The sequence below is a fragment of the Fusarium redolens genome (genome assembly GCF_020744475.1).
Source record: "Fusarium redolens strain MPI-CAGE-AT-0023 chromosome Unknown BKA55scaffold_7, whole genome shotgun sequence".
Taxonomy (NCBI): domain Eukaryota; kingdom Fungi; phylum Ascomycota; class Sordariomycetes; order Hypocreales; family Nectriaceae; genus Fusarium; species Fusarium redolens.
In genome coordinates this window covers 2,513,384-2,537,023 of record NW_025763670.1, presented here as the reverse complement: position 1 = coordinate 2,537,023, position 23,640 = coordinate 2,513,384, and the positions used below count along the sequence as shown (strand labels likewise).

Here is a 23,640-nt window from a genome sequence, read left to right as displayed (position 1 = left end):
GTGCATTCTCTTTCGACTGTCCTATGCCGACAATATGCACGCAGCGTTGAGTGCTAATAAACATTACTGCATCTGGTAATTTCTCCCAAGTCGCCACATAGTCGCCTTCTAGAGTGTTTACTAACGCTCCGTGCCTGGAAATGTACCATACTTTGCGTTTTTGCAATGTCTTGCTCTGGCCAGATTTAGCCGTGTGCTATCGTATAAGCGCCAAACCTTGACGTGACAACATGCTGAAGCCAAAAAATGTGCTAAAAGATGATCCTATCATGATCATGGGAAGGTGACACGAAAATACCTAATATGGTCTTCCATCGAGTTCCAATGTCTTAGCTTCGCACGACCGTTGATATCTAACACAATAGCGGTGTATATGCATAATACCTAGTCATTTCTAGCATAGCATTTCTGCTAATATTATTCTAGATTCCCCGATATTTTCAAATCCTGAGATATAGGATGCTGGACTTGGCCTATGCTAGGTCAAGTCTCGCAACGTGACCAACAGTTGCGTTTCCAACAGCAAGCGCTCCAGTCACGAACAACCGGGGATTGGAAGATTCTCTCTGGTCAAACAGAATAGAAGAGGCGGCACCCAAGAAATACGAGGAAGCTAAGACACGCTTAGACTTTTGTCGAATATCGATTTCTATAATCTGATCGGGACCGTTCGTCGCTACATAGGCGTATCGGCCAGATGGTGAGAGAGCAAAGTCATCCTGAAAAGAAATGTTGCGGGCAATAACCTGGACTGGGCCAGAAGTAGAGTCTTTTGAGGTAATAGAAAATTTTGCAAAAACTCCTTGGTCAAGGCTGGTGAAGAAGACGTGGTTATCGAACGTGTGGACACCATTAACGCCGACTCCGATGCCCGAAGGCAGTGGCAGCATAATGTTATCCGTTAAAACCAATTCCGTGGTACCAGTAGAAGCGTCAAATCTGGAGATACTGCCATTGGCCGAATCAGCGATAAGGAAACGGGTCTCGTCATAGCGGGAGATTCGTGAAAAGCCATTAGCTTGCTGTGCCGCGGGGAGTTCGGTGATAAGTGACTTGCGGGCGGACCCTTTTACGCCAGATTTTGACACGCGGTAGTCGCGAAGATCGATCCGCCAAATAGCGTTCGAGTTTGTCTCGCCAGTCAAGTTGGAAGCGATGACATAAAAAATGTCAGATTTCCCTTCCACGATGCCAAGTAGACCCACGCAGTAAGGGATTTTGGTAACAATAATAGGAGCATGGCGATGGTCCGGCATAACGAGGTGTAGCCTGGGGCTTGAGACGGACGATACCAAGATATCGCCATTGTGGCGCATAGCAAGATTCTCGAGGTTAGGAACTCCAGGGATCACATCAACCAATGATACTGAAGCTGAGGATGGTGGTGAGGTCTCAGAATGGGGCTGAGCCAGTGCTGCAGCTGCGGTCAGGATGGGGATTCTGAAGAGACGCATGATTACAGTTAGACGAGCGAAAGAGGAGATGACATTAATCAAGGTGATAGTAGACAAATGATGGGAACTATAGGAGTAAGTGATTTAGCTCAAATGTAAAGAGAGCTACTTAGCAAACTTTAAAATATAAATTGGATAGCGAGGAGACTTGCTTACCGGAGTTAGCAACTCTAAGCCCCGTTGCCTTGAAATATTCTCTGTTGTTCCACCAGTTTAGTCACAGCAACCCTCGGCGAAGACATGTCATTTCAAAGCTTGGAAAAAAGCGAACTTTATGGGCATGGAGTACCTCTGACTGTACAATTAAATTTTATTTAGTCACAGTAGTCTCGCTTAGTGGAATAACAGCTGACGCCTTCTCAACCCAGGTGACATGCTTACTCATTCCAGATTATGCGTCGACTGTTTAAATTTGTGGGAAATAACTATAAATATAGCTACAATTGTTCAAATAGTAAGAAAGGCATAACTTATGCAAATTATACCAGTAAAGAATGAAAGAAAGTCTAGTCGCCACTACTACCACTTGCGACCTGTGTCCAGCTTCTATTAGATACCGTCCTCCTGAGTCCTTTAGCAAGAAGTCCTCAAAGCAAACTTCATGCTAACGCATTTCAGTTAGAGTGAGATACCAAGAGCTCCAACAATGCCGAACCAGTCAATATTGACTCTCATCTCCACGATTTGTCCATCTCTCCAGCGACAGATGGTGTAATGCAGCAGCTCAAACTTCTTGCCGGTGGCAGCTACCGGCTCACTTGCCAAGTATACCGGAAGCTCCAGTGCGCCATTGTGCGTTCCGCTCAGCATGGCAATTGTAGCCGTCCATTCGCCCTGTGCAATCACCTGCTTGTATGGCTTATTGTTTATGCGCAGATCCGGGAATGCCTTCTTAAGCACCTGAAGCTGCTTAAGCCAGCCATCAACGTTGAGTCCCTCATCGTTGAATCCATAGACGGTCGCATTGGTTGACAGGCGCAAGCTGCGAGCGTCAAATTTGCCCGCATTGAGAGCATTATCCGACGCGAGTACACCTTGCTTGTTCGCGGCCGGGTTTTCTGACGCCGGCTTTCCTGGCACGGGGTTCTGTCCAATTTCAGGGAGATCTTTGGCGGGGCGAACAGGGAGAAAACCGAGCTGTCGATACCAAATAATAGGATCCTGCCATAGATACTCCTCCATCATTTGACCTCCACTCCAACGAGCAATAGTCATAATGGTGGGATTGATGGTCCGAAATGTTGGTGCGGAGAGCTCTCCATCCAGACCATCAATAGGGCCGTCATTGACACCGGAAGCTCGTGTCAGTGCAACCGTCCAGTCGCGTTCACCAAAGAGAACAATGTAATTGCGGTTATGCGTGACAACGTCTGAGAACGATCCGTAGAGTAGTCTCATGTCATCGATATGCTCCGGGAGATTCCTCGTGACTCCACCACTCAAGTACATCGTCGCATTTGGATGATGGTGAAAATGGGGCAGGTCCTTTCCTATGAAGGCGTCGTCGGCGGATTGCATTTGCCGCTTGTTCTGTTCCACAGTCCATGGCCTTCCGTCATTGGGGGTGGGAGGCGTTTGCGTTTCTATAAACTGTCAGTATTCATGAAGAGACAACATGCCCGATGGCCGCTACCTACCTCGCTTAGTCTTGGATCCCTTTGTTCCAATTTGCCTTATTTCATGAGGAGAAAGGGCAACGAAACAGGAGTTTACAATGCCAACAACACCTAGCAGTTGGATAAACGTAGTGAGTAACATCATATTGCGGCGGTAAGATTGCTTTATCAGTAAGAGTATGGAGTGAGTGATTGTTGAGATGTATTAAGAACAGGACTATATCTTTGGGAAGGCGGATTAACATATATAGTTCAGAGGAATACCAGATGCATCGTCTGTCTCCAAGAGTTCAATAACACGAGCATTCGTAATCTTCCCTTGCCCCAATACGACCAGTATCTATCGCGATATTATCAATTCAGATTTATAAGCCTAGTGCAATTCAAAGCATCATCTTTCAGGCATTAACCATAGTCGAAAACGATAATTTGTAAGCTATCGCTGATATGAATTTCGCGCGCGCGTAAACTAGTATTTGATATGATCTAAGTGTGGCAGTGCTGGGAAGAGGTAAGTACTAAACAAAAGAATAGCTGAGATCTTCGGTGTTAAGAATACACCGGCGCTCTTTCTTTGGGATATAATTCACCGAGCTCAGAATAATTAATCATCCGACGACATGTCTGTATATTGTATATGACATGTACTAACTTATTATAGCTAGTCTTCCGGAGCATGTAAGGGTAGGTATTAGAGTTTTTGCACTTAGTCGAGTTGAATTAATAATACCGGTAGTTAAGTTCCAGCTTGCTGATGGAGCCATCGCCAAGTAGATCTGTTACCTCATATTTGGACCGTTTCTATTTCTCAGCCAGCCACCATACAGTCTGGATCTACGTTGTTCCTATGCATTAAAGTGCAATCTCATTTTCCACCAATAACCAAAGGCTGTCTACTTGTAAGATGTAAACACAAAACGCTCACATGTTCATTCAAGGCGCATTGACGCCATTTGAACTTATGCAAGACCTTGCCTAACCGACTTGACAATGCTTAGCTAAGCCAATTGAAGTAGTAGCTAGGCATTTAGCGAGGTTCGGAAAGGTCCTTATTGCGGCAGCGAGGATTTATAGTTTAGGACTCTCGCCTAAGATGACATAAAAGGGACAATCAATCTCATCAAAACTGGAGATTCCAACACTTCCCCTGAAAGTATCTCTGCCGCCATGGTGTTCCATCGGTTAGGCTCTGTGCTTGGCAGGAGTGGACGTAATATGATGGTATTAGAGGCATATACCTTGAAATATTTATTCTAGGATTAACTGTTTCATACACACTTGTTGCCAAATATTTTACATGTTGAAGCCTCCTACCTGCTAATCACTGCTGTACTGCCATTTTCATCACTAATCTCCTCGTTCAAAGCTGTGAGAAACTGGCTCAAGCCATTCTGCTTGGCCTTACCCACCCACTGTAAAACCCTTACGGTTAGAAGGCCCTCCAACTCTGGGACCTGCTCACACAAAGCAACAAACTCGCTCATACTCAGCTTCTTTATAACACAGGTTTACGCAGATTAGATTCCTTAATATAGGAAAGTCCAACTAGGGCCTAAAATAAGGATATGGTCTTAGATGTAGTCCCCTATAGGGACCTTGACCGAGGTATGTGATCCTAAAAATAGGCCTACTTAGTTACCTTAACCTAACCTTAGCCTACCCTAGCCTAAACTTCAAGTCCCTTAGCCCAACCTTAGCACTAACTTAGCTTAGAGTGGCAGGACCTTAGCTCTAGAAATGGAAATGGATTTTAGCGTGCTTAAGTTTTGTCTCCGAGTTATATGGTATTTGAGGAAGTTGTCTAGGGCTACCTGTTGGTTCATAGTTAAATCTCATAATATCTCAAGCCAACACATAAAAGTAGCCCGATTGGCAAGCTATATTACTCCATAGCGCTTCCACGACCTTATAGATACCGTTGAATCCTCAGACGCAGGTTCATCTGTATTCCCTTCTATTGATGAATCCGGTCCTTCTGGATCTTCCTTTGGCTTTACCATGAGTATTGCCATCATTCTATACTCATCAATTTTTAATGCCCAGTGTCGCATCTCGGACTCGACCGCAAACACAAGAGAGAACTTTGACTTGCCGTCACTATTATCAGTACCCCATTGAACCTCGCATACATGTTTATCTACTTGCATGAGTGACTGCGATGAAACTGAAAAGAGGCGGGGGACATACCGTGCTGGGAAGTCGGAGTGACAGAGAGAATGTGTCTCAGATGAAATCGTCCTTTTAGTAGGAACATTGTCTGTTTCTGTTCAGATAAAGATTTGGACCTGTAAAATGACCTATCTCTTGTAGGCTCACCACGAGCGTCTTTGCAGAGGAGAAGCATATTCTGGAAAAGATATCCGTGGTACTATTGTAGAGATGTTAGGAGTAAAAAGGACTTTACTTCGAGACAGCTTACCAAATTGGTCTTGGAACTCTTTGTCACATAAAGTGTCTTGGAGAGAATCAACTCGCCGAGAGCATCTGGATCAATGCCTTTCCAGTCCTGTATTCTTTGTTGAAGTTTTTGAACAGCCGCTTGAGTTTCCTTAGATATGACATTATCCTGTAGCTGAGCAACAATCTTCGAAATAGAAGATCGAGCACTGTTACTATCTTTCCTCTGCTTATTTGTGACACTCGGCCGGCGTTTCAAGTACTTGATGGTGTTAGTATGTCACCATCAAGGAGCGCAGTTCAATTGAATCATACCTCGGAGAATGCAAAGAGCGCAGAAATTCGTTTGGCTCTCGTGGGCAAGATATCGAAGCATCTTGCCAGTAATGCTCTTGTCTTATCCTTGTCTCTGAAATGCCCTTCTTTCAGCCAAATTTGTATGCTGGTTCTGGCACCCTTATCGGTGGCATGTGTTGCAGCTTCAATCTCGATATTTCTAAGAAGATAATCGAATGCTGGAGCCCAATTATGTTCTGCCGAGGGACGTAATAGGTTCCTTTCCATATTAATAAGGAAGGCAATATGCAAATCCATGAGCTGTCTGGTGTTTTGAAATATTGACTTCATATACATCTCGAGTTGGTCCTTGATCTCAAGGAGCTCGTTGAGATCTTGAATAAACTGACGCTGCTCGGCTAGCAGGCCTCGAAGCTCCGGTGACTGGGCGTCGACTTGTGCTTTGGCGGAAGAAAAGTCGTTTATAGAGGGACCAGTGATCACAAGACACTTAGTAATATTCGAAACGAGTGAGATCACCTAGATCACGGTCAGTAATGGAGTCTTTCTTCAACGTTTTATCGCACGTCTATACTCTCAAAATCCCATAGTAGCCGCCTCCCATTAGGTCCTCCACTGTGATCAAGTTTCTTGTTTCTATGTTGAGAATATCGTGACAGTACTGAGCAAACCATAGTATTATTTCCTTCTTGAATGAGATGGTAAGATCCTCTGGTGGACCGATATCCAGGTTGACATCCAGGTCCAAAGCCTGAGCAAGGATTACCAGTGGTGTGATTTGCTGGAAAACAGACCAGACGTGGAAGAAAGCGTCAGGTGGGTAAGGCTCCTCGTCAAAGTACTTCTGCATCTCTGGTATTGTAAGCAGTTTAAGCTTGATTTCGAGACAATCCATTAGTAAAGGCTGGTCCATCATTGGCCCGGGTATTTCAGAAGTGAGAGCAACTTCCTCCCCAAAGTCATAGTGTTCAGCGTTGGTGATATCATCTTGGTATACAGGCAATGCGATGAAGGACATGATAGAAATGTCCCCTAGGCTCAAGCCTGAGAAGACAGACCAGTTGTGTGATCTTGCAACTGAGCTTCGGAATGAAAAGTCCATGGTCTCTCTTAGTGCGCGGCGATATACACGTGATGACTCAAGATCGTCTTCAAAGTCAAACTTGGATATAGAATTGCTGGTATCGGTGTTGATCGATGTAGCTGGTGATTCTGTAGCATCAGACTGCGAGTTTTGAGTTGTGTCTTGAGATGGAGACCCAGCCAATGAGAGAAGACTCATCCGCCTCGATATCACTGCCTGGGTATCCAAGGCGTCCTCAATATTCATCAGCCGGCGTGATAGGGCGTCGTTACTGTCCAGAAGAACTTTGACATTATTGGAGAGCTGCTCCTGGTGTTCTTTTGCTGTTTGACCAGAGTCACTGAGAAGATGGAGTCAGATATTGCACCAGTAATCGTACGACGCACGCACCTTTGCAGAATTATCAAGACAAGTGTCATTGAGCTCCTGAAACTTTGCAGTCTATTGAGAAGCGTAATGAACGTACTCTCCTTCCATACCCACTGCAAACGGCCTCTGAGTGGCACCTTTCCCACGCCGTCTTTCGCTCGCAACGACCCAAGTTCCTTATGCAACTCCGAGTAAAGCAGAACCCCATCAGTGAGGATCGCCACCACCTGATTCACCCCAATGAGCGCGGCATGCTGAATCTTTACAGACCCGAGATTTTTAGTCAGGCTCTGAAGCCCCATCAGTATAACCTGGGTGCTCTGGACTTCAGAGTAGACATGCGCCGCGACCTGCGGGGTCTCTTTCGTTGCTGAGACATATGGGCTGAGAAACTTGACGGCCTCTACTGTGATTGAGATGAGTCCTGCGATTGAGGCGGCGACACTCAAAGGATCGGACATCTTGGTGATGAGAAGGTTGAGGTTGGAAAGTCGCGGGAGGCAGCCTAAAACATCATTATTGATCATTGAGGCTGTGTTGAAAATGCCAAGCCCAGTTCAGCCCTGTAGGGTTATGTAATCCAAATTCCAAAATTGGATGAATGCATTAGTTGAGAGAAAACAGATATATTTAACTGCCTTTCGGGATTGGAAATCAGCCTTAACAAACATCTCGATGGACCACTAGAAGTTTCAATTATAAGCTTATCCTGAATTAGATTATTGGCTGTCTCTGTTACCATACTCAGCGCAGCTTGTGACTTGGCTTGAGATAAAACAAGGATTTGCAGGGATTAAATACCCTGCAATATTTATCCAGTCAGCCTCTCGTAAGCAATGCCGGACTGCTCTTGTGCCAACAAATACTTACTGGGGTTGTCATTCATATAGAACTGATAGATTTCCGTCAATATAAGCTGTCTCGTAGCCTTTTCAGCAAAGACACAAGATCAACCCGACATGCGCGTGGGCTTGACCTCTGATATGTGCATTGCGAGTGCTCGCCTCAGACAACAATTATTGTAGTGGTATTATGTAACAAGAAACGGTAAGCAATTAAGCTGTTAAATAATAGCAACAGCAGTATCCTCCTACCATGGACCGGGTGCAACTACAACGATACATTCACCGATGGTTAAAGGGTTGAATCTCAAGATGACAATTAATGCGCTCACCATCAGCCTATGTATTAAATATCCGTCCTCTGCAGTCTTGCTGTCACATATATAAAACCACTTCTAAAGCCGGTCTTGCTTACCAGTAAGAATCATTTTAAGGACGATCTATAGGCGGAAATTTACACAAGTTCAATACTCGGAGCGGCTGCAATTGGATGTTCGATACGACATTTTTGCATGCCATTGCAATATTGGGTTTAATTAGTGAGAAAATTAATTCTAAGCATGAATTCTTGATAAGCTTGTGCGCCAATCAAAGGACCCAAGCTCGGATATTCGGCAAGTGAGCGGCAGTAGTATGCATGCACCATGACCAGATTAACGGCTAAAAAGTGCCGAGTACTTAGATCTCGTGGCTCGGGAGATCGCTTGTTCTGGAAGGTCGAGATTAGGCTCTCGATAAGATGAGTTTCTTTTCTTCAACCTATTACCTGCATAGTAAAACATGTACCGAAATGAATAATACGGGATAGTGTAAATTATAATTGTATAACAACGGCTGAGGCTTTGTGTTAAGAAGAGAAGCTTATTCTTCCGGCTTCTGATCCTCCATGGCCAATATAAGCACGACAATACCTTGTTTCACGGTACCGGGATGACCTAGAGATCGACAGTACCCACTGCCCACTGTCGCCTGACTCCCGCGCTGTATGGCTAATCATATCTCCGGAACTTCTGGAACCTTTGGCATTACAAAAGATCTCCCCCTTAAATCGGGAAGGTGGCATTAATGTTTCGCGGCGATAAGACAATTTCATTGACTTTACTGGTATAGCATACGGCTATAGTGAAACCCCATTGAGCGTGCAAGGCGGACTATTCGAGGATATAGTTGCGCCCGTTCGTCAGCTCCCCAATGTATATAATATACAGTTTCAACCTCCCGTCTTGGCACTTTTCATCACTTGCATCAGCCACAGTTCTTTCATCGATTGCGCTCATATCCAGTCAATATGAAGACAGCTTTTTTGAATCTCCTCACGGCGCTCGCCCTTGTCGGCCACGGCAGCTGTACACCTGCAGCTAGCCTCGACAAAAGGTATTTGCTTGAAGACGGTGGCATCAAGTACAAGGTCTTCGAGCACGCTGCCACTGGCTCCAAGACCAAGATTGTCTCCAACTCTGGAATATGCGAGACGACACCCGGTGTCAACCAGCACTCTGGCTATTTCTCCGTCGGTAAGCGCCTCATCAAATTATCCCATTCCTTAGTTGCAACCCCTAACAGATGTTATCTCCAGGGTCCAACATGAACATGTTCTTTTGGTTCTTTGAGTCACGCAAGAATGCCAAAACAGCTCCGCTAGCCCTGTGGCTCAACGGTGGCCCGGGCTGTAGTTCCATGATCGGCTTGTTTCAGGAAAATGGGCCCTGTACCTTCAACAACGGAGGCTCCAAGCCTACTCTAAACCCCAACTCATGGAACACCTTTGCCAATATGGTACAGTCATACAAATCTCCAGAAGTACAACGCACTGACGAATGAAGTTATATGTTGATCAACCGATCGGCACTGGTTTCAGCTACGGCACTGACGACGCTGTATCGACTCTTGCTGCTGCTCCTAGAGTCTGGAATCTCCTTCAAGCATTCTACGCCCAGTTTCCCGAGTACGAGAACCGTGACTTTGGTCTTTTCACAGAATCATATGGTGGCCACTATGGCCCTGAGTTTGCCTTTTACTTTGAGCAGCAGAACGCCGCTATTGATGCTGGAAAGATCAAGGGCGAGAAGATCAACCTCGTCGCTCTTGGCATCAACAATGGCTGGATTGATCCTGGTAAGCTCTTTCACGCCTCTGTATCTAGCTCCAATACTGACATGAATATTAGGCAACCAGTATAGAGATTACATCGACTACGCTGCTAACAACACCTACCGAAAGCTTATCACACCGACTCAGTACAGCAAGTATCTAAACACCTACCAGCAAAAGTGTGTCCCTGCATTTGCCAAATGCCCAGGTCTCACAGGCAATGATGCCGCTTGCGGTAACGCAGACGACGTCTGCAGCTCGGCGATTGAAAGCCCCCTGGAGAAGCTAGCAGACTTTGATGTCTACGATATCCGGGCCTCAAGTAACGATCCTTTCCCTCCCGCGACTTACTCCACATATCTTCAGTCTGCAGATGTGATGAAGGCGATTGGCGCGCAATCTCAATACGAAGAATGTGGCGATGAGTCTTATAACAAGTTTATCGCGAGTGGTGACAGTATGAACACCATGCTAGCCTGTATGCATAATTAAGACTAACGAATTCTTGATAGGGGGTCGATCATTCTTACCGACATTATCTCAGGTCATTGATTCGAAGATTACAGTCCTCATCTGGGCTGGCGATGCTGGTATGTCGACTTGTCTCATTTCCTCTATACCTTGTCAATCTAACAATATCTAGATTGGATTTGCAACTGGATGGGTAATTACAGGGCACTCAACTCAATTGCCCCGCAGTCGTTCGTCTCGGCTCCTCTCAACTCATTCACTGTCGGTGGAAAGAAATACGGAGAATTCAAGACCTCTGGAAACTTGAGCTGGCTGCGGGTATATGGCGCTGGTCATGAAGTTCCAGCATACCAGCCCGAGGCAGCGCTGGCGGCATTCATTGCGACCATGTCCAAGAAGCCTATCTCATCTTCTTGATAGATGAGTGTATTGGTATAGTTCTTTGGGACAGATAGTACCATTCAAATTACTGGCAATAGCAGAAGTTGTAGCGACCAGTGACTCGCCTCAAACTGTTTTCATGCTACAGCGCTAAAGCCATTGACAAGATTTATCACGCCTGTATGAGACCCCATTCAATCCCTGCTTTCAGTGCGGCTCGTCTCATCTCTAGTTGTTCTTCTCTGGTCGGCGCAACTGGCGCCACCCCTCGCTTCTCTCTAGACTCTCTAGTCTCACATAAAACTGGCCCTTCACAGTCGTCATGCGAAAACGTATAAGAACGGACCTCTGCATTATCCCAATCCGTACCTAATGATATTATTACCTGAACAGCTAAGTAAGAATGGTAAACATACCCTTATCATTAACAGAGTTCACCCAGTCGTCTGTGAGGAAATGCAGAAAGCTTCCATGAGAAACTACCACGATTTCGATCTCGGATCTTTCGCTCAGCCATTGTCGCGCTACCTGGGCCCTCTTCATAATACTACCCACGACCGGGGCCCATTTTCCTTGCTACACATATACTTGGTTAGCCATTTTGATCAAATTCCACGTAGAAAACTCACTACATACCTTGATTTGCCAGCCCGGCTCGACCAAATCGAAGTCTATCGGCTGTTCTTCGAACTCTGCTCTAATCACAGAGATATCGCTACCAGTGTCACAGTTCATATCGCTAACTTCTTGTACTTCTGGCAAGGCCACAATCTGTAAGCCGCGCTTCAGTTGAGAAGGAAACGCTAACAGGGCCGTCTGGATAGTTCGTCGCAGTGGCGATGACACGATCAGTTGAACGTTGGCAAGCTCTGGGAACTTAGGAATCAGTCCTCTGGCCTGCTCTTCCCCAAGGGCCGTCAGTTCGGGGTCAGGCAGGTGGTTGTTTGCTTGGCTAAGGTTGTGCACGGCTTGCCCGTGACGCACGAGATGAATGGTTGGCGGCATATTCTCCGTCTCAAGTTAACGGAAAGATTGTCTTCACGGCCTAACTTGGTGGGTGAGATTCAAAAGTTGTTTGAGCTTTATCTTCAGCACACTGCACGGGTCTATTTATATTAGGCAACTCAATATAGTTCGAGAGCGGGGGCCAACTGCCTCCGCGGGCTCCGTTAATACCGGCTGACCAACGAATCCAGCCTAGCCTGCAAGGAATACCTTGTATGTTTACAAACTTACAATACGTGTTCCTATCTTTGTGCTTGGGCTTGTCGCTTCCTCTAATACGTCAACCTTACGGACCCTACCAGTAGTAAGACGGCGGCTCTCAAGCCAACGGTGATTCAATTTCAACCAACTGAAAAGGCTGCATCTGACTGCCAATCATATGCGGCACTTCCCAGATTGGTAGTTAATCATTATCTGATTATAGAATAAGGTATGGATATATTTTAGCCCTTGCAAGTACGTGTCGGCACGGCTAGTTTCATGAGTATTATTTTCTGCTTTATCTTTCATAACGCCAAATCACCATTCATCGTTCTTGGAAACTGTATGGCATCCAATTCCTCCGATGTAATCCCTCGCAGCAGTCTCATTGTCCACAATCTTGAGGTTGCTGCCAGCACGCTCAGTATCCATTTTCAAAACACCAACCGGGTCAATAACAACAACAGTCCTTCCATCAAGCAGCAATCGAGTGATATCCGCCTGAATAATCTTCTGGGCCACTGCATTGAACGAAAACACATCACGGAATGAGAATACCACAGCGCACACAAAGCGACTTCTGCCAGACCCGGGGTCATTAGGGTTTGGATCACCGAGTTCTCGTGTAATTGCTCGGGTCAGCCTCTCTGAACCTCCAAAGCGCACAACACCACGTAGACTGAAGATGATGACTTCTTTGTTGCAGTTTGTGTGATTTGGCTCGTTGTCGCCTGGGAGGATAGTTGCCACGGATACACGTACAGTCGCTTGAGCGATCTGACTGACGTCCATCATGTGAAGACCCATGTCGCTCGACAACTGCTCGCAGATAGCGACACCGCGTACACTGTTACCCCGTGAATCAAGCTTGGGTGAAAAGACAGCAATACCCATCTGACCAGGCAAAGCACCGATAATACCACCAGCAACACCACTCTTGGCGGGTATGCCAATTCGTGATACCCAGTCGCCTGCAGCATCGTACATGCCACAAGTCGTCATGACAGAAAGAATCTGTCGCACACTGTCTTGAGGAATGATCTTCTCTCCGGTTGCAGGGTGACAACCCGCGTTGCAAAGAGTAGCAGCCATTGTCGCCAAGTCTCGAACATTGACGTTAATAGCGCATTGACGGATATATCCCTGCACAATCTGCTGTGCATCGCCAGTGATGATACCAGCTGCTTTGAGCATGTAACCAATTCCCATGTTTCGATTAGCATCTCTCAGCTCAGCCTCATAAACCTCTTCGCAAACGCGCAATTGACGACCTGCCAGCTTCGACATGGCTTTGAGGATGCGGTCTGATCTCTGCTCTGCTGTCCAGTCTGGTCCTCCGATGAGAGAGTGTGCTGTGATGGCTCCGGCGTTGATCATGGGGTTCATGGGTCTGTTGCTGCCGCGCTCCAGAGACAAACTGTTGAACGCGTCTCCAGAAGGCTCCACGCCAATCTTCTCCAAGACCTTGTCCAACCCCGCATCCTCAATCGCCAACGCGTAGACAAACGCCTTTGAAATAGATTGCATAGAAAACTCAAGAGTATCATCTCCAGCCGAGTAAACCTGGCCATCCACCATAGCCAGCGCCACAGCTATCTTTGACGTGTCGGCCTTGGCCAGCGTCTCGATGTAGCTGGCAGGCTTGCCATCTTCTATGGGCCGCGCATTCTCCAGCACCCGGTTGAGATAGTCAGGGATTGGGGATTTCATCGGACGGAAGGGTATGGGCTTGAGCTGCTTTGATGGAGGAGGAGAAAAATCAGTTCTCACCGCTGAAGGCATTCTGCGCGGGTGATGTCGTAAGCCAAGCGATTGAACCAAGTTGACGAAAACGGCTGTCCAATCACGATGGAGCTTCTGTAGTGAAACCTTCTTGGGAGACTAGTCGAAATCGAGATGTATTGTAGGGTAGATGGAGGATTATTGAGGAATGACTATAAATATTGTATCTGTAGGTAAAAGAAGAATAGATCTATAGATTTTATAGACTAGAAAGACAGAAAATGAGAAACTTCCATTTCTCATCACATGAGTTCAAACTTTTCACCCACAAAAGTGTATGTAAAATTTACATAACGATAACCTATACCAGTCCTCACGCAATGTGGTCCGTCGTAGCCGTGGCCAACACACACTAAAGCGTATTACCATTTTACATAATAGGTGCTTCTCGGTAAGGCAAAAGTGAAACTCTCCATCGGTGAGAATCGGTGAGGGAATGTCACGCTGCATGGAAGAAGGGAGGTGAGTGCGGGGAGACGCGTCTCCCATTCGTTGATTCCGGTGTCAAAAAAAACACGACTGCCGATGACGGGATCAGCAGTAATTTTGGCACGATGTGTTCTTATTTTTTTAGTCTTTTGCATCCTTGTGCGCGCTAGTATCAAGGGCGCCATTCCGTCTTGGGGCTGTGAGACATGGCTAAACTTGTTTGGTGAGATGGTTTCATTATCGATAACTATGGAGTGACCTTGGCTCACTAAACTTTCACAGTGAGAGCATAGCGTCTTCGGAGTACACGACAGATAGTGAATATCTACCGCTAAATCCCATCGAAACTTCCCTCGAGCAAAGTCAGATCAGATTTTACTCTGCGGGGTAAGAAGCTGGCCAATGCTTCTCAAGAGGTCTAGAACCTTGCTGAGCAAACGTCAGCAAAACAAGCTTTGTTTAGAGTTTCGATCCCTGCTGAAAAACCCCCGTCAATGTGTCTCATCACAGTAAAATCATTGGCTATCCTGCGCCACCACCGCCAACACCAGCGTCACGTTATTACGATCCCAACCCCTTTGATCTTGTCCAGGAGTCTTTCCCATCTTTATTTCTCGGCCCTCTCTCCAACTGAAACCTTGTTACGCTTTCTGTGATCAAGCTTATTGAGCATTTGTTTGTTCTGTTAGCGATAATGGCGAGCAATATCCTCCCAGGCCATGGAAGCAATGGCTCTGGTCACAGAGATGAATCAACCCCGCTTCTGCCGCAAATCTCAAGTCACATTGCCCATGAGGGCGAGAGCGGAAGAAGCGGTTTCCATCCACGACATTTCCTCTCTGTTCTCTGGCGAAGCTCTTGCACCGCGTCGAAATGGGTCAACATCCTTTGGCCTTTTGTGCCTATCGCCATCATCCTTCAGTTCTTCTCAGGCCTGCATCTCTGGAAGTTTGCTACCGCGTATATCGCCGTCATCCCAACTGCCAATCTGCTTGGATTTGCTGGACAAGAGTTCGCGCGAAAACTTCCCAAGGTAGCTGGTATTCTCATTGAGACGACATTTGGATCCATCATTGAGATTATCCTCTTCATCGTCTTGCTTTCGAAGCACGAAGTCAACTCGCATGAGGACAACGGAGATGAAGGCAATCTCATCCCCATCATCCAAGCAGCAATTCTCGGCAGCATCCTGACTAATCTACTTCTCTGTCTTGGCCTGTGTTTCTTCGTCGGTGGCCTCAAGCAGGCCAGTCAAAAGTTCCACGCCATTATCTCAGAGGTTGGCACAGGACTCCTTCTCGTCGCAGCATTTGGTCTCCTCATTCCCAGTGCATTCTACTCCGCCCTCAAAGCCGAGGTTGTACCCGACTTCCCAGGCTTCAGGGTTCTGCACGAGAAGTTCACAGAGGGTAAACTCCAAGACGATGTTCTTCGCATCAGCCAAGCAACATCTATTGCGCTGATTATCGCCTTCTTCTTCTACATCTGGTACCAAGCCAGTAGCCAGCACAGTATTTTCGACGAAGTTATTGAGATGGATGAGCATCGAGATGCTGATCGTGAGGCCGATATGGAGAAGCCAAAGTTTACCATGACAGAGACCATCGTTGCTCTGTTGATTGCTCTCGCTTTTGTGACTGCTCTTCTCATCTTCCTCGTTGAGAAGATTGAGCATGTTGTTGATAGTGGAGTACCGGATCAGTTCTTGGGTCTTATCCTTTTGCCTTTTGTTGAGAAGGCCGCTGAGCATCTGACAGCTATTGATGAAGCATGGGGTGAGTATAATGTATCGCTACAGGATGAATCAATGCTAACAGCCTGACTAGATGGAGTAATCAACGTTGCTCTATACCACTGTCTCGGACCATCTATTCAAACTGCCCTTTTTAACGGTCCACTTGTTGTTCTCGTCGGCTGGGCCATCGGAAAGCCAATGGACCTAAACTTTGAGATCTTCATGATCGTTCTTCTTGTCTTGTCCATCTTGGTTGTTGGAAACTTCCTTCGTGATGGCGAGTCCAACTGGCTCGAAGGAGCACTTCTTGTTGTAAGTCAAGACCCTCAAATGAGCATTCGTAGCGACTGACATTTGTAGGTCATTTATGCCATTATTGCTATCGCGTGCTGGTACTATCCAAACCCTGACGTAGCTACTTCCAATGGCCTTGAAGGTTCCGAGATGGTCAATGTCACCATGAGCGTGGACACTCTGCGTCAACTGCAGCAACTTATCAATGCACAGCTGCCACAGAATTAGGCCGTTTGCTTGGCTTATGGTGATGTAGGTTTCAGGCTGCCTAAGAACTTACGAGAGGGGGAAGATGGGAAGGTTGCTACTGAAAGGGGAGGTTGTCTTGGCCTGTTCAGTATGCTTCCGGGCGTGATTTTACGTTTGAGATGGACAGTTTCGAGTTATTGCGTGTTGCGGAGATATTGAGATTACTGAGGGACCCTTTTGTTTTCAGTTATTTACAGTATCTTGATCCATCGCTTAGCTATCCGAACTATTGCTTCTCAATTATCAAGACCTGACTATCATAATCTCCTTCAAACCTCAATTGAATGCCAAGATTCATCAGCGTCGAACCAGAAACCGTCTGGTTATTATCCACCTTGTACTTGGCACTTGCATCCAGGCCTTGAAGTCTGAACCAAGGCCAAGAGTTGTTGATAGTCGCCCTTGTCTGGAATGCAAATAGCACAACCTTCTTGCCATCCTCAGAGATGAACTGTCCAGCTGGATATCTCGTTTCCTCAGGCAGAGCCAGTCGATAGAAATCTCCCGTGATTACAATGGGGTTGATCTTCTCAGATAGTTCAATAAGACCAGGAATCTGTTCCTTCTCCTCTGGTTCAAGATCACTAGGATCAAGTTCAACACCAAAGGAGCCCCCCATCATAGCAACATGTGCTCTGAACTTGACAGAGGTTATTCTCTGGGTATTTCCATTGGGCACATGCGACAAATGGGCACCCATGGCAGATGGGGGATAAGCAAGTGAAGTGCCAAATTGGATGGCGATACGTTCAACTGCGTCTGTATCATCAGATGTCCAAATTTGAGGGAACCACTGAAGAACACCGGGGTCAAATCGGCCACCACCTGAAGCACATCCTTCCCAGAGAACGTCAGGGAAGCGACTCGTTAAAGTCTCAAAGACATGATAAAGACCCAGCATATACTTGTAGTTCAGAGTAGGATCAGGAGTCTCGTGGATTCCACGGTTGTTGTCCCACTTGACGTAGGAGATTGGTGATTCGCGGAGAACCTTGGAAACGAAGTCGATGATGAACTCTTGGACCTCAGGCAAAGCTAGGTTGACAACCAATTGGTTACGTGTCTCAGTTCGGGGATAAGAGCCTGCGTGGATTGCCCAATCTGGGTGCTTGTCATACAAATCCGACTCGGGGTTGACCATTTCAGGCTCGAACCAGATACCGAACTTCAGCTCATCGGAAGAATTAGCAACTTTCAGATCGGTAACATTCTCAACAAGAGGTGTCAATCCATCAGGAAATCGTGACTTGTCAGGCTGCCAGTCTCCAAGACCCGCTGTATCGTTAACTCGCGGGTACTTGTTACCGAACCAGCCATCATCCATGACAAACAGTTTGATACCGAGGTCTGCAGATTGCTTGGCGATCTTCTCAATAGCAGTCTCATTGATATCGAACGCCAAGCCCTCCCAGCTGTTGAGAAGGACAGGGCGTGTCTCTTCTGCGTATTTGCTCTTCATCAAGTGCTTTCTGTAAAGGCGGTGGAACTGCCTCGACATGCCACCAACACCCTTGTCAGAGAAGACTGACACGACCTCGGGAGTGGTGAAGGTTTGTCCGGGTTTCAGTGGCCACGAAAAGTCCAGAGAATTGAGACCGAGAATGGCGCGGGTAAGTCCCTGGGAGCTCTTCTCGACGTCAACGGCGAAGGAGCCGGTATACACCAGAGAAAAGCCCCAAGCTTCTCCTTGTGTTTCGGTAGCAGTTGATGAAACGAGAGCGAGGAACGGGTTGTGGAGATGCGAAGAGTAACCGGTTGAGCTTTGGAATCTGCATTTCTGTTAACACCCTGCGTTGTCGTTCCACGGAAACAATACGTACCCTTGTGTCCCAAAGTCCACCTTTCTGCGCACACGCATACCCTCACGAGCCCAGTCACCCTTGATCTCAATAAGGTCCAGATTATCCTGCTGCAGATCTACACTCCAGCTAGAAACCTTCCTCAAGTTGATAGTCGCGTTACCCTGGTTCGTAATGTTTACACTTCTCACAATAGCATCATACTTTGGAAAGATCGAATACGAGAGATCAACAGCAATAGAGCTGTAATTGTCGTACATTTGCACAACCAAAGTTGAGACATCATCAACCTCTCCAAAAGTCGACGGAAGACCAGGTAACCCAGGCTTCCCTTGTACAACCTTATGAGACTTGTATCGAAAGTCGGTGACGGTTGTGCCACTTGCTTGCTGGAGCTGAAAAGCTGGAATACGAAAGTCTCCTCTGCCGTGGTCTGGGAATTCTCGACGGACTCGGCCGATTAAATTGACCCAGCCTTGGATGGGGCCAATTTCAGTGGTGATGCCATCTTCAGCGACGGGACCACCGTAGTGATCGTTGATGAGGTCTCCGGTGGTGTTGTCGACGTGGAAGCGATATGAAACATTGTCGCCATTCAGAGCGAAAGACGTGCCGTCAACGTGAATTGCTGCAGACATGTTAACCATTGTTCAATATGAAAAGATGAAGACTTACGGTCTGAACTCTCCGCAAGAGCCGAAATGACCTGACAAAACAGCACTGCCGCCGTCGCAAAGCCCTTTGATGTAACAAGCACCATCTTGACCCTGGTAGAAGTTGGTTAAACGAAAGTCAAACCCGAGGGGTCATCCGAAGGGGCCGACATCTTTATAAATCCTCGAAAACGTTCAATGTTACACTGAAAATTCAAAAATCTCGATATGTAGCAACTCGTGATGATCTCAACTCGGGCCGATCTTGAATTGGAGTATTGTGGAGGAGATGTTGAACTGGATGATGTTGGACTACCGAAAGATACCCCTTTGAGTCAAGATCGTCATCGTTTGTGCGGAGGATCAGCCCAGATTCCCCAGAATTGGAGATGGGTTTGGACCATAAAACTTGTTTATGACGTTGAGTTTATCCGCGCAAATGATAAACCTGACTTGAAGAAATTCGGCAATAAGCCTGAGGTGGAGGAACGGATAATATTAATTTATCGGAGCAAATACTCAGTCTCATTTGTGGAGATGATCACGAAGCAAGGTTAAACAATTCATAGGACGGATAATTGTTCACCGTGATTGGTCCACATTCGAGATGAGGGGAATAATGACACCGTGAATGGATCCACGATCTTCAAGAGTTCATTCTCTCAATTTCAACTCGCAGAATCTTAGTATAAGTCATCATGGATCTCAAAAACATCATTCTTCCGTTCCAAGTCTCTTCGACACAATGGGATATCCGGGTACAGGATGGAGTGGTGACCTCCTTGAGACCAGCTTCCGATAAGACAACACCAAGCGTAATGCTTCCCTCACTCTGTCATCCCCATATTCATCTCGACAAACCATATCTTCTCACCTGCAACCATTCGACAGCCCCGGGCCATCCGGACTACTCTGATCTGGCGTCAAAAACGGGAGGGTTTCAGGAAGCCATGGTCAATACAGCCGAAGCAAAGAAACGTTACACTGAGGAGGACTTGTACCTACGAGGCTCTCAGCTTATAGCCACAAGCTATAAGCAGGGTGTCACAAGCATGAGAGCTTTTGTTGAAGTAGACACTGTCACTGAACTCAAAACTCTGGAGGTGGGCATCCGGCTCAAGAGAGAGTTTGCAAGTTTTGGAGGTTTTGTTGATGTGCAAATCTGCGTCTTTGCACAAGATCCCGTATTCTCGACAGAGCAAGGAGAGGCAAACCGAGCCATGCTTGAGAAAGCGATTGTTCAGTTTGGTTCAGAGATTGATGTTATTGGAACTACACCATATGTGGAAACAGATGTTGCAGCGAAACGTCAGAACATACGTTGGGCTATCGAAACAGCACTGAAATATGGCAAATACCTTGACTTTCACATCGAATTCAGCCTCGAAGGCAATGGAACCCATATGTCTGTCTTTGAGCACATCATTGAAGAACTCAAGTTTCTTAATTGGCCTACATACCCCGGCGCTCCGACTGTCGTTCTTGGACATGCTACCAGACTTACTCGGGCTACGCATAACGATCTCCTTGGGCTTTCAAGGTCATTGAGAGAGACGAGATTGCCTGTGCACTTCGTCGGACTGCCGACTAGTGATCTCTATATGATGGGGAGACATGGGCCTGACTATTCGGAACAGGATGAACCACTAAGTCGGCCATGCGGTACAATCATGGTACCAAAACTAATTCAGGATTACGGAATCAATGCCTGCCTGTCAGTTAACAATGTTGGCAATCCGTTTACTCCACATGGTAATGGAGATCCTCTTGGGATAGCAAGCTGGGGTGTTGGATTGTTTCATGCTGGAAGAGTTGAGGATGCAAAGATACTTTACGAGGCCATCAGCACAAGAGCGATGGATGCTATAGCTCCATCGGAAGAGGGATGTCAAAAGAGATTTATAGTAGAGGAAGGGAAACCGTTGCTGCCGATGCTCTTGTTCAGGAATGAAGAGAACATAGAAATTACTTCGGCTTCTTGGACTACGATCGAGGTTCCAGCTCGACAAAGGCTTCGGATTCAGGATGTTGTTTGGGATCCACCAGAAACACAACTCAGAAGCATTATTCGATAGGTAACTGCTTAAATCTAGATTTGTCCTATCTATTTAACTCTACATAAAGGTCCATCTGGTCTCTCAATCCAGTCCTCAGACCCAACACAAGTAGGACAGTAGAGAACGTGAGACGGATCGTACTTCTTCTTGGTCTTGAGGTGCTCCCCATACAAGCTACCATAGAAGGACTTCTTCCAATCAGGATCATTGCGATCACCCTCGTTCATATAACCACCGGTGTTGGGAGCCAGCTTCTTCGCTGCAGCACCCTTGACGAACGTCACATCATCGTTTGCTGCTTTACGCTCAGCGAGACTTGCAGTGCGGGAAGTTCCAGTGCCTGAGATGAGAACGAAGTGTGACTTTCTCCAGGCAGGGTGAAGTCCACTTGTCTTGTCTGAGGCGTCCTTGAAGACTTGACCACCGGAAGTAAGAAGAATGACACTTGTGCCGAATTCATCGGGTTTGCCGCTCATGGCTTCGACGGCATCTCTGACTTTGTCGAAGCTCTCCACACTTTGACGGTCAATGAGCCTCGAGGTCAAAACTGAAGTATCTCCAGTTGGGTCATACAGTCCTGACTCAGCATGGTAGAATGACCAGTAATCGTCATATGTGGCCCAACTCTCGTTCATGTAGAGCTTATCCTTGAACTTGGACAGCGCCTTTCTTACTGGAGCCCAGCTGACTTCAGCCTCTTCACGGCCCTTCCCGATTGTCCAAAAGCCGTGAGAATAACCAGAGGTAGCATTTCCAACGAAAACGGTGGGGAAGTTACGGAACCAGTAACCATACCCAGCGAAGCCAGCGTCGTTGAGATCAGGAAGCGACTGCAGCAAGACAGAAACGGCATCGAGTAGATCTGCATTCTTCTCGGATTTTTCCAGCGGCGCGATTTGTAAGTGATGAGCTGTAACAACTTCGACATTGGGATGAGCCTTGATGGTACTGCTCAAGGTAACACCATAGCCAGGCCCACCGCCTCGCATGGAGCGGAACAGTCCAGTATTCTCACAGTGATTGGCGATTACGACTCTTCCATCAGCTAGCATCACTTCTGCTTCCAGAATCTGATCAGCACCAAGGCCGTAGTTCCTCGTCGCAGGTCCATGGCCACCACCAGAAGCCCACCCGCCGATCGCTCCAGGCGTGATAGAACCCCCACCAACTGCAATGACATTGTTGGCCTCAGCAACCTTGTAAACATCGCGCCACTGGTAGTTGCCGTCAATCTTGATAGCACTACCCTTCCAGCCAGACTTCTTGCACTGATTCTCAGATTTGTAAGTCTTTTGGAAATTAATCCCGTTCTTGAATTGATGAAGCCAAAGCTCAAGACCACCGAACCCATCGGAGCGACCGAGAAGATCATGACCTGTTCCAGTAACGACAAGTCTAATGTTCCGCTCACGCGCATACGCAATTGTATCTCGGATTTGTGATAGTGTAGTAGCATTAACAGCGTAAACAGGTAAAGAACCGAGACTACAGGTAGTAGGCTCTTGGCCAGCAGCGTAATCCACCGGTGCACAGGTGATGTTATACGGATAAGGTCTTCCGATAGGATTTGAGGACTGGAAATCCTGATCCGACCACATTTTGTTCACATACGCGCATTGCTTCAGATCCTTCTCTGGACCGGGGTAGCATGACTGCGCGATTGGCTCAGTCTTGATAAGACTGGCCCCGATCTTCTTGTTGAAAGCTTTCCATTCTGCAGCAGAAGGCCAGCAACTTTGGCCGGGAACCTTTAGCCGTCAGCTGAAGTCAAATATGATAGAATTGCAGGTTTATCGTATACATACACATTTGCATCTCGAAGATGCGCCAATCGCTTCTTCTCCCAAGGTGCCAAGGGCAAGAACTGCGAGCAAGGGAAAAAGAGACCCGAGATACATGCTGATAGATGGGCCTCAGGAAAAAGAAAGTTGATAAAGAGGGGGATGCAGCTAAGTGGCACTCATCAAGTTTTAATCTATGCGGAACATTATTCTGTAATGCGTCATTTCACCGCAGCGGAGTCCGAGGTCTACGGCTTGTGCAACCCTGTTGAGCTTGCGGAAGTGAGAAGCTCATCAGGCAATCTCCTTTTGTTGGTGGCGGCTCTGTTTGCTCTCTTTTCAATGGTACTAGTGAATATGAGGCAGGTATTCAGAGTCTAGATTTACTGCTGGTGGGAAGCGAAGGACACAAACATCATGCAGGCACCGGGAACCCCGGATATGCAGCCATGCGGCAACGGCGCAAGACTCCAGATTAGATGTAACGGCATTTTTTCTGCAAATCAGAACTTGCGAATCTCGGATGAATTGTGAGTTATCACATACCAAACTTCATCCATGCCAAGTTGCATTTTATTGGAGTATTGTGAGGCCAACGGTTCAAGAGAGCATGCCAAGCCATCCTTGACTTTAATTAAAGGATCAAGCTTATA

General features: G+C 46.8%; 10 protein-coding genes across 10 annotated transcripts; 3 read left to right on the top strand and 7 right to left on the bottom strand.

Annotated features, from left to right (window-relative positions):
- Window positions 1–479: 479 nt before the first annotated feature.
- BKA55DRAFT_451310 (uncharacterized protein) lies at window positions 480–1,370 on the bottom strand (the record flags this gene model as incomplete). The annotated part of the gene is made up of 1 exon (XM_046186062.1): window positions 480–1,370. A coding segment is annotated over one exon (891 nt), but the record flags the coding sequence as incomplete, so codon positions are not given.
- A 702-nt stretch (window positions 1,371–2,072) lies between these two features.
- Window positions 2,073–2,972, bottom strand: BKA55DRAFT_510361 (uncharacterized protein; the record flags this gene model as incomplete). Its single annotated transcript, XM_046187589.1, has 1 exon — window positions 2,073–2,972. The coding sequence occupies one exon, from the start codon at window positions 2,970–2,972 to the stop codon at window positions 2,073–2,075; it is 900 nt and encodes a 299-aa protein (XP_046050612.1).
- A 1,852-nt stretch (window positions 2,973–4,824) lies between these two features.
- BKA55DRAFT_567425 (Pleckstrin homology domain-containing protein) lies at window positions 4,825–7,892 on the bottom strand. The gene is made up of 6 exons (XM_046192738.1): window positions 7,239–7,892; window positions 6,339–7,188; window positions 5,783–6,283; window positions 5,490–5,729; window positions 5,258–5,438; window positions 4,825–5,207 (listed from the first exon to the last, which is right to left on the bottom strand). Exons 1-6 carry the CDS (start codon window positions 7,742–7,744, stop codon window positions 4,948–4,950), a joined length of 2,538 nt encoding a protein of 845 aa, XP_046050611.1. The 5' UTR covers window positions 7,745–7,892; the 3' UTR covers window positions 4,825–4,947.
- Window positions 7,893–9,250: 1,358 nt separating this feature from the next.
- Window positions 9,251–11,308, top strand: BKA55DRAFT_357323 (Alpha/Beta hydrolase protein). The gene is made up of 6 exons (XM_046185831.1): window positions 9,251–9,573; window positions 9,636–9,835; window positions 9,883–10,174; window positions 10,227–10,607; window positions 10,663–10,740; window positions 10,794–11,308. Exons 1-6 carry the CDS (start codon window positions 9,348–9,350, stop codon window positions 11,036–11,038), a joined length of 1,422 nt encoding a protein of 473 aa, XP_046050610.1. The 5' UTR covers window positions 9,251–9,347; the 3' UTR covers window positions 11,039–11,308.
- Window positions 10,794–12,181, bottom strand: BKA55DRAFT_357340 (histidine phosphatase superfamily). Its single transcript, XM_046185832.1, has 3 exons — window positions 11,639–12,181; window positions 11,419–11,578; window positions 10,794–11,371 (listed from the first exon to the last, which is right to left on the bottom strand). The coding sequence occupies exons 1-3, from the start codon at window positions 12,005–12,007 to the stop codon at window positions 11,175–11,177; spliced, it is 726 nt and encodes a 241-aa protein (XP_046050609.1). The 5' UTR covers window positions 12,008–12,181; the 3' UTR covers window positions 10,794–11,174.
- A 151-nt stretch (window positions 12,182–12,332) lies between these two features.
- Window positions 12,333–14,191, bottom strand: BKA55DRAFT_567423 (beta-lactamase/transpeptidase-like protein). Its single transcript, XM_046192737.1, has one exon. It carries the CDS (start codon window positions 13,988–13,990, stop codon window positions 12,527–12,529), a length of 1,464 nt encoding a protein of 487 aa, XP_046050608.1. The 5' UTR covers window positions 13,991–14,191; the 3' UTR covers window positions 12,333–12,526.
- An 833-nt stretch (window positions 14,192–15,024) lies between these two features.
- Window positions 15,025–16,959, top strand: BKA55DRAFT_738051 (uncharacterized protein). The gene is made up of 3 exons (XM_046201384.1): window positions 15,025–16,194; window positions 16,246–16,466; window positions 16,515–16,959. Exons 1-3 carry the CDS (start codon window positions 15,114–15,116, stop codon window positions 16,674–16,676), a joined length of 1,464 nt encoding a protein of 487 aa, XP_046050607.1. The 5' UTR covers window positions 15,025–15,113; the 3' UTR covers window positions 16,677–16,959.
- BKA55DRAFT_643481 (Melibiase-domain-containing protein) lies at window positions 16,924–19,349 on the bottom strand (the record flags this gene model as incomplete). The annotated part of the gene is made up of 3 exons (XM_046197181.1): window positions 19,172–19,349; window positions 18,518–19,124; window positions 16,924–18,466 (listed from the first exon to the last, which is right to left on the bottom strand). Exons 1-3 carry the CDS (start codon window positions 19,254–19,256, stop codon window positions 16,924–16,926), a joined length of 2,235 nt encoding a protein of 744 aa, XP_046050606.1. The 5' UTR covers window positions 19,257–19,349.
- A 430-nt stretch (window positions 19,350–19,779) lies between these two features.
- Window positions 19,780–21,243, top strand: BKA55DRAFT_567420 (uncharacterized protein). The gene has a single exon (XM_046192736.1). The coding sequence runs from the start codon at window positions 19,848–19,850 to the stop codon at window positions 21,222–21,224; it is 1,377 nt and encodes a 458-aa protein (XP_046050605.1). The 5' UTR covers window positions 19,780–19,847; the 3' UTR covers window positions 21,225–21,243.
- Window positions 21,232–23,369, bottom strand: BKA55DRAFT_614582 (uncharacterized protein). Its single transcript, XM_046196699.1, has 2 exons — window positions 23,012–23,369; window positions 21,232–22,954 (listed from the first exon to the last, which is right to left on the bottom strand). The coding sequence occupies exons 1-2, from the start codon at window positions 23,102–23,104 to the stop codon at window positions 21,254–21,256; spliced, it is 1,794 nt and encodes a 597-aa protein (XP_046050604.1). The 5' UTR covers window positions 23,105–23,369; the 3' UTR covers window positions 21,232–21,253.
- Window positions 23,370–23,640: the final 271 nt, after the last annotated feature.

Bases quoted from the DNA above. Each gene is read 5' to 3' on its own strand.
- BKA55DRAFT_567425 (XM_046192738.1), bottom strand. From the start codon at position 7,744: ATGATCAATAATGATGTTTTAGGCTGCCTCCCGCGACTTTCCAACCTC. The intron at 7,189-7,238 runs GTGCGTGCGTCG...CCATCTTCTCAG, and splicing joins GTCTTGATAATTCTGCAAAG to TGACTCTGGTCAAACAGCAA. The intron at 5,439-5,489 runs GTAAGCTGTCTC...TCTCTACAATAG, and splicing joins AGAGTTCCAAGACCAATTTG to TACCACGGATATCTTTTCCA.
- BKA55DRAFT_357323 (XM_046185831.1), top strand. From the start codon at position 9,348: ATGAAGACAGCTTTTTTGAATCTCCTCACGGCGCTCGCCCTTGTCGGC. The intron at 9,836-9,882 runs GTACAGTCATAC...TGACGAATGAAG, and splicing joins GGAACACCTTTGCCAATATG to TTATATGTTGATCAACCGAT. The intron at 10,175-10,226 runs GTAAGCTCTTTC...CATGAATATTAG, and splicing joins CAATGGCTGGATTGATCCTG to GCAACCAGTATAGAGATTAC.
- BKA55DRAFT_357340 (XM_046185832.1), bottom strand. From the start codon at position 12,007: ATGCCGCCAACCATTCATCTCGTGCGTCACGGGCAAGCCGTGCACAAC. The intron at 11,579-11,638 runs GTATGTAGTGAG...GTATATGTGTAG, and splicing joins AGCCGGGCTGGCAAATCAAG to CAAGGAAAATGGGCCCCGGT. The intron at 11,372-11,418 runs GTATGTTTACCA...TAATATCATTAG, and splicing joins GAACTCTGTTAATGATAAGG to GTACGGATTGGGATAATGCA.
- BKA55DRAFT_567423 (XM_046192737.1), bottom strand. From the start codon at position 13,990: ATGCCTTCAGCGGTGAGAACTGATTTTTCTCCTCCTCCATCAAAGCAG.
- BKA55DRAFT_738051 (XM_046201384.1), top strand. From the start codon at position 15,114: ATGGCGAGCAATATCCTCCCAGGCCATGGAAGCAATGGCTCTGGTCAC. The intron at 16,195-16,245 runs GTGAGTATAATG...CAGCCTGACTAG, and splicing joins AGCTATTGATGAAGCATGGG to ATGGAGTAATCAACGTTGCT. The intron at 16,467-16,514 runs GTAAGTCAAGAC...TGACATTTGTAG, and splicing joins TCGAAGGAGCACTTCTTGTT to GTCATTTATGCCATTATTGC.
- BKA55DRAFT_567420 (XM_046192736.1), top strand. From the start codon at position 19,848: ATGGATCTCAAAAACATCATTCTTCCGTTCCAAGTCTCTTCGACACAA.
- BKA55DRAFT_614582 (XM_046196699.1), bottom strand. From the start codon at position 23,104: ATGTATCTCGGGTCTCTTTTTCCCTTGCTCGCAGTTCTTGCCCTTGGC. The intron at 22,955-23,011 runs GTATGTATACGA...TGACGGCTAAAG, and splicing joins CATCTTCGAGATGCAAATGT to GTTCCCGGCCAAAGTTGCTG.